Source organism: Pseudopodoces humilis, chromosome 2 (genome assembly GCF_049639895.1).
Source record: "Pseudopodoces humilis isolate 2021_Gansu_Grassland_sample_001 chromosome 2, ASM4963989v1, whole genome shotgun sequence".
In the NCBI taxonomy this organism is placed as follows: domain Eukaryota; kingdom Metazoa; phylum Chordata; class Aves; order Passeriformes; family Paridae; genus Pseudopodoces; species Pseudopodoces humilis.
The window spans coordinates 86,042,387-86,048,311 of NC_142201.1; the positions used below are offsets into that span (position 1 = coordinate 86,042,387).

Here is a 5,925-nt window from a genome sequence, read left to right on the forward strand (position 1 = left end):
AGCCGCGTGTCCTCGGACGACTCGGGGGTTCCCGCAGCACCAGGGCTGTGCCTTGGAACAACCCCGCGGGCTTTTCCCTCTCTGTAAGGCGCTGGTTTTGGCCAGCTCGGAGAACCCCCACGGGGACCACGCGTGTCCCGGGGCAACCCTGCCAGCAGGGGACATGGGGACAGGCGGCCCTCTGCCCCGCAAAGGGCAGCAGGACAGATTCGCGTCCGAGGGAAAATCCTTTTCCGTTCGTGCATCTGCTCTGCGAGCACCGAGCGAGTGACCTGCCCAAAATGCACAGCCCGGCTGCCTCTGCTCGCTTTGGGGCCAGAACCAGGCTCTGGCTCTAGCTCGGTTTTCTCGTCCTTCACACCCGATTATAATCTCTTCCTCCCAAATTCCTAATAGTCCTGACTAGATCTTGTCAGGATTCTGAGAAACGAAATCATTAATTAGGAGGTGATCAAAAGTAAGCCCGGCAAGGACCCTTCCTTGCTGGCTCAGGGGACCAGCTGGGGCTCATTTCTCATTATGATTCAAGATGGGAGGTGGAGATAAATTGAAATCAAGGGAGGCTTTTCTCCGTCAGGTCCTAAAGACGTTTAACAGTACAGCAGGTTAGTAGCCACGCTCCTGCCTGCGTCCTGTTTCCTTGCACAGGAGGAGGTGGGGAATGTGCTTGATGCATCACATGCCCTCATTTGTACTTTTTTCAAGGCGGTTTTCCAGATTTTGTAACTCCCGGGCTGTGAGATCCTCCCGACAGGTTTTTAATTTAATAATAGCTGGGGGAGGAGGGTGGTAAGGGAAACAGTTTGTTCTCCCCAAGAAGCCTGTAGGCCCTAACTTCAACTTCCTAAGATCTGTAAAGCTCTTTTACAGCTGCACTGCTCTTGTCTCATTTTGAATCTGACCTGGTGATTCCTATCCCTCCCTGTTGTGTAACAATTTTTTTTTTTTTAATTTTTGTTTTAAGATACGATTTTTTTTAAAGTCTTAAACGGTGGGAGGAAAAAGCTTGGAAAATATGCAGGACAGGACTGCCTGACTCAGCCTTAGGCCAACCTCTGGGAGAAGAAGCCTGGCTTTAGCCCTCTTCCCCGCCACACAGACACTGCTGTGTAGGGCCATCCCCCCTGCCCCCCGTCCGGATTCACTGGCAGGGAGGTGGGGGGTTTATCTGTTTGCAGTGATGGCTGCGATCTGCAATGCAGACGCACAAAGTCTCCGCATGCCCCGCGGTGGGCTCCACGGCCATTCTTTCTGTTTGGGTGGGGACCTGCGAGGAGGAAAGAAAGGAGTGTGTGAAATGTGGGGGTGGGGGGTGTCTGCCAAGCTCAGTCCAACTCACCGGGGGACTCCGCTCAGGCCTTGATGCCCCGAGGGGTGAGCAAGGACCACCTTTCGCACGCCCCAGCATGGAGGGATGTACTCATCCTCACCGTGGCTGCTACGAGCCAAGTTGGCTAGCGCAGCCCGGTGGCCCAGCCCTCCCCCAGTCCCTGCATACTCTAGAAGTCCATTTCCCCCGCCCCAATCAACCAACTTTTAACATGACAATGGCCATGACAATACGCTCCAGCCAAGGCCAAGCTGGGGAGGACTTATATTGGGTGCCTGCCCGCAGGCCGCCAGGAGTTTCGACGGCAACATCGCATCATGCTGGGAGCTGGGGGACCCGGCCCGGCTGTGAGCGCCCACCTGGCCACACTGCCCTACGTGCCGTACCCCGGCTCGGCCAGGTATGGGGACTACTACTGGTTCTCCGCAGGCAGCACGGACAGCGTGCCCACCGAGGAGGCTCCGGCGCCGGACGCGCTGCCCCTGCCCGCGGCTAAGACGCCCAGTCCCTCAGGTATGCGAGCGATCGGGCTGCCCGGGGCTGGGAGCGGCCCCGGGGGGCTGGGAGGAGATGCCCGATGCTGCGGGCGGCCCCGGCGGGGCTGCGGTGGCCGCGGCTCCGTGGGCGGGCAGGGGCTGCGGGAGCCGGCCTGGCCGCTATGTCCATACGGGACGGGCCAAAGGGGCGAGCAGAGGCGCCTCGGTTCCGCGGCCACAAAGCGGCCTCGGCCCACCTCCCCGCGCTGCGCTGCCCACGGCTGTGGAGCCCCTGCGAGTCCTCAGGGCACCCGCGATCTTAAATTATCCCGAGAGGCCGGATTTTACAGGTTTTTGAGCCTTCCCTGCCTTATTTTGCTCACCGCACTTCTCTTTTCCTCAGTGGACTCCCCAGCTTCTTCCACCTCTGGGACGCTCACCCAGTACTACACCCCCGACTCTGCCACTAGCCCCACTGCAGCAGGGACCACGTCTCCCCACTCCTCTCTGCAGAAGGTCAAGGCGCACGGCAAGGGCGTGGTGAAGACGGGCAAGAGCCGCACAGCCTTCTCGCAGGAGCAGCTGAAAGCCCTGCACCAGCGCTTCCAGAGCCAGAAGTACCTCAGCCCCCAGCAGATCCGAGAGCTGGCTGCTGCCCTTGAGCTCACCTACAAACAGGTGAGCATCTTGCTCTGAGTAGCAGCTGAGTTGGGGTCTCTTTTTGTGGTTTTCGTTTTTTCTTGGACCCCAGAGATATGTTTATTTCACTATCTTGGAAGTGCTGCTGCTTACGTGAGAGACCAGAGGGTGTGAAAATTTATGACTCAATCTTCTTATGCTTGGTTCCAGCACTATCCACCCACTCCGTGCAGGTGTTTGACAGGGCCTGCAAGAGCAGCAAAGTAGGGCTATGCAGAGTCAGGTTACTGTTCTGTATGGACATGTGTTGTCTCTGAATGTAGAAAGATACCCGCACTGCTATGCAGGTGGCCTTTCCTGGTCGGAGTGGCACAGTGGTCTCTCGCTAGAGGGTCCTTGCTCTACTAGCTGCTTGTGTCCGACTAAAGGAATGACCCATTCCTGGGGTCCTGATCCGTGACCTTGGCACAGCAGAGAGATGGTACCATACAACCTGATTTCTTCAGTTGCCTTGGCCGGTGTTTTAGGTAGGGATTTTGAAGTCAGGAAAGATCGGGTGGTGATCTGAGGAGTAGGAATGCTCATTTTCGTGTCTCAGCTCTGTGATTTCACAGCCACCTGCATCTGCTGTACATTCTTAGCTGCTGAAATAGTTTACACTATTAGAAGTCAATCAGAAACCGGATTGTATCAGAAATAAGGATGTGTAGTAAGCTCTTAAAAATTAATTTCTCATTTCTTATGTCTTTTCCGCATCACTTTTAGGTGAAAACATGGTTTCAGAATCAACGGATGAAATTTAAGCGCTGCCAGAAGGAGAGCCAGTGGATGGATAACGGGCTGTATCTACCACAGGTGCGTAAAATTCCACATTAACAGCAGTCACGGCTCCCCCAGTCTGTGGGGAGAAGTGTATCGTGTCCAACCTGCTAATTCAAGCAATGCACATGACTTGGTATTACCAAGCCAGTGTATTTCTTGTAATACAGAGAAATTGGGCTTTCAGTGGTATCTCTTTAAGCTGGTTTTTCCCTGCAACGTGGTGTTCCTGGACTCTCTGAGCTGGAGATCACTAACGGAAGAGCAGCTCACCTCTGCTATTACTGTTCTATTGGGAGGACAATGGGCATGAAAAAGGCGCTATTGCTCAGCTTGGAGGAGGGGCTGGGGGAAAAAGGAGGACCCATTCAAAAAAATGGGCCGTTGGTGTGGTTCCGCACTGCTGAACGATTTTCTTTGTCTCCTAGAATGGGGTTCATCAGGCTGCATACCTGGATGTAGCACCTGCGTTTCACCAGGTCTTCCCTGTCGGCGCCGGCGGGAATTTTCAGGCTGTGCCCAGCGTGCACCACGCTTACAGCAGCGGACAGACTTACGGGAATGGGCAGAACCTGTACTCATTTGTGTCTGTGGAGGATGAGGGGTTCTGTGGAAAAGGTGGGTCAAGCTGCAATAGCCAGCAAACCATGGGTTTATTAAGCCAGCAAATGAACTTGTATCACAGCTACTTTGACAATACAGATGTCAGCGTGGATGCAGAAGACACCTTCAACTTCCAGAGCACCTCTGACACTGTCACACCATTTTCAAGCTTTACACAGAATCAATGCCAGTTACCTTGGCATCCCATGGGGACTCAGAGTGGGTATGAGTCTCAGGTCTGAGTATTTTTTTCTCCCATCTCTTGTGTCCACGCATGGGATTTCCAGGGTTTTGACTTGGATACGTTTTGTTTGTTTTTCTTGTCCCTCCTCCACTATTGCTGTTTTAACTAGTAGAAGGGCTCAGCGCCCTGCTGCCTGGGGTTTGTTAACTGTTTAAATGTCCCTGTCTGTTCATAGCTAACCCTTGGCGCAAAGATGCTTAGGGTATTAAAGAGATTGAACCTCATTCATTGAGGCCAGTGTGCAATGTTGCAGCTGTGAGCAGCAGAGGTTGTTAAGGTCTGTTTGTTGTACAAGTTTCACCTTCTTCTTTGCTGCTTCTCTAGCAGGTGGTCTCTGATCCTTGCCCGGTGTGTCTTGCAGCACAGCTTCCACTGCAAAGGAGGTGAATACTTGTTGCAGAATAATGTTTCATAAAGTTTGTTTTTTGCAGTGTTAACAAGCATGTTTCATGTTATGTCCATATTGTGTTTTATTGCTTTTTCTGGTTAAAGTTCAATGCTCTTAATGTTAAATGTTCTTACAAAGTTGTTTGCATTGAAAATAAATTACTCTTATTTAAATGTTGTGACAATGTCACCAGCTTGCATTTGAACAACCGGCTATGAGTGGTTATTTTATCAGCCTGGTTTTATTATGCAGGTCTGTAGCCTAGTGCAAGGAGGGCGAGGGAAGATCCAGGGCTAGGCAACTGGACAAGCTACTGGCCTGAAGTGAGGTGCAGCCCTGTAACGTGCTTATATTAGCCCTTAAATAGTAGTGCTTCAAAAAGAAGTATTGGAAGAAGGATGGAGCAAAAGAAAGTGTCCTAGAGATTGTGTGGCCTCCTGGTGCTCCAGCAGGTCACAACTGGATGTCAGGAATCCCACATAATTAAATATACAGCTCTGTTGGGATTCTTGTGCTGGCTCCAAATGGCAACAGAGGTTTGCGAATCGGTAACTGCATCTCCTGCCTCCAGCACTGAAACAAAACCAGAACCAAGTAAGTACACTAACACCACCCAAGCCCTTCATCTCTCCAAAAGGACTAATTCAAGGGTACTCCCACTGAGCACAATTGGCTAAACTGGCAGCTGACTGCTCAGGCTCAAACTGCTACAGGTCCTTTGCTGACCAGAACCTGCTCCTGTGGATGCAAAGCTTCTCCCCCTCTTTCCATTTGCACCTCTGCAATCTTCTGCTCTTGAGGAAATGTACAATAGGTACAGGAAGGAGAGAGGACAAAATGAGTCACATAATAAGGTGGGCTGCCAACCTTAAAACAGCAGAAAAAGGCCTGAAAGAGTGGGAAATGCCAAATTCATGTGATTTTCGGTATTGCAGAACAAGAGATCCTTTCTCACCTGGATGGGAGATTCATATCCCAATAAGAATGTGTATGAATTGAGTATTTCTCTAGCAATATTCATTTCAACAAGTGAAAAAACAAAGCTGAACTATAGAAATCATGTATAGAAGCCATACATACTATGCCTTTCAGCTTTAAAATTAGGAGCCTGTGTTTTTGGGGTTCTTTTAAGATGCAGTCTTAAGAAGTAAGGTATACAGGTCTGCAGAACAATTGCAGAGGAAGCCTGCTGCAGTTTACCTGTGCTACTTGCTATATTTTGTTTCCATGTCTCTGCTGTAAGGGTAAGGAGATGGCCAGAACTCCTGCTGGCAGATGTCCTTCTGCAGAAACAGGTATTGTTGCTAAAACAGCCCTGGAGCTGAGAATGATTGCTCTCATGTTGTGGTTAGTGTTACTCCATGTACTAGGGGAGTGTTCTGTGAAAATTTGAGTGTTCCCTCATGGCTGCGTTATTCCCCTGGTT

General features: G+C 51.1%; 1 protein-coding gene across 2 annotated transcripts; it reads left to right on the top strand.

Moving 5' to 3' along the window:
• The first annotated feature begins 499 nt into the window (after positions 1 to 499).
• Positions 500 to 4,677, top strand: LOC102101119 (homeobox protein NANOG-like). 2 transcript variants are annotated; one of them, XM_088051692.1, is made up of 5 exons: positions 500 to 605; positions 1,616 to 1,843; positions 2,210 to 2,484; positions 3,211 to 3,300; positions 3,693 to 4,677. In XM_088051692.1, the coding sequence occupies exons 1-5, from the start codon at positions 530 to 532 to the stop codon at positions 4,107 to 4,109; spliced, it is 1,086 nt and encodes a 361-aa protein (XP_087907818.1). In that variant the 5' UTR covers positions 500 to 529; the 3' UTR covers positions 4,110 to 4,677. The 2 variants fall into 2 exon arrangements, with proteins under 2 accessions (XP_087907818.1, XP_087907819.1); XM_088051693.1 differs by having other exon boundaries at positions 589 to 654.
• Positions 4,678 to 5,925: the final 1,248 nt, after the last annotated feature.

Excerpts from the sequence above, each read along its gene's own strand:
- LOC102101119 (XM_088051692.1), top strand. The coding sequence starts at position 530 with ATGGGAGGTGGAGATAAATTGAAATCAAGGGAGGCTTTTCTCCGTCAG. Across the intron at positions 2,485-3,210 it reads TTGAGCTCACCTACAAACAG|GTGAAAACATGGTTTCAGAA; the intron begins GTGAGCATCTTG and ends CATCACTTTTAG. Across the intron at positions 3,301-3,692 it reads ACGGGCTGTATCTACCACAG|AATGGGGTTCATCAGGCTGC; the intron begins GTGCGTAAAATT and ends TTTGTCTCCTAG.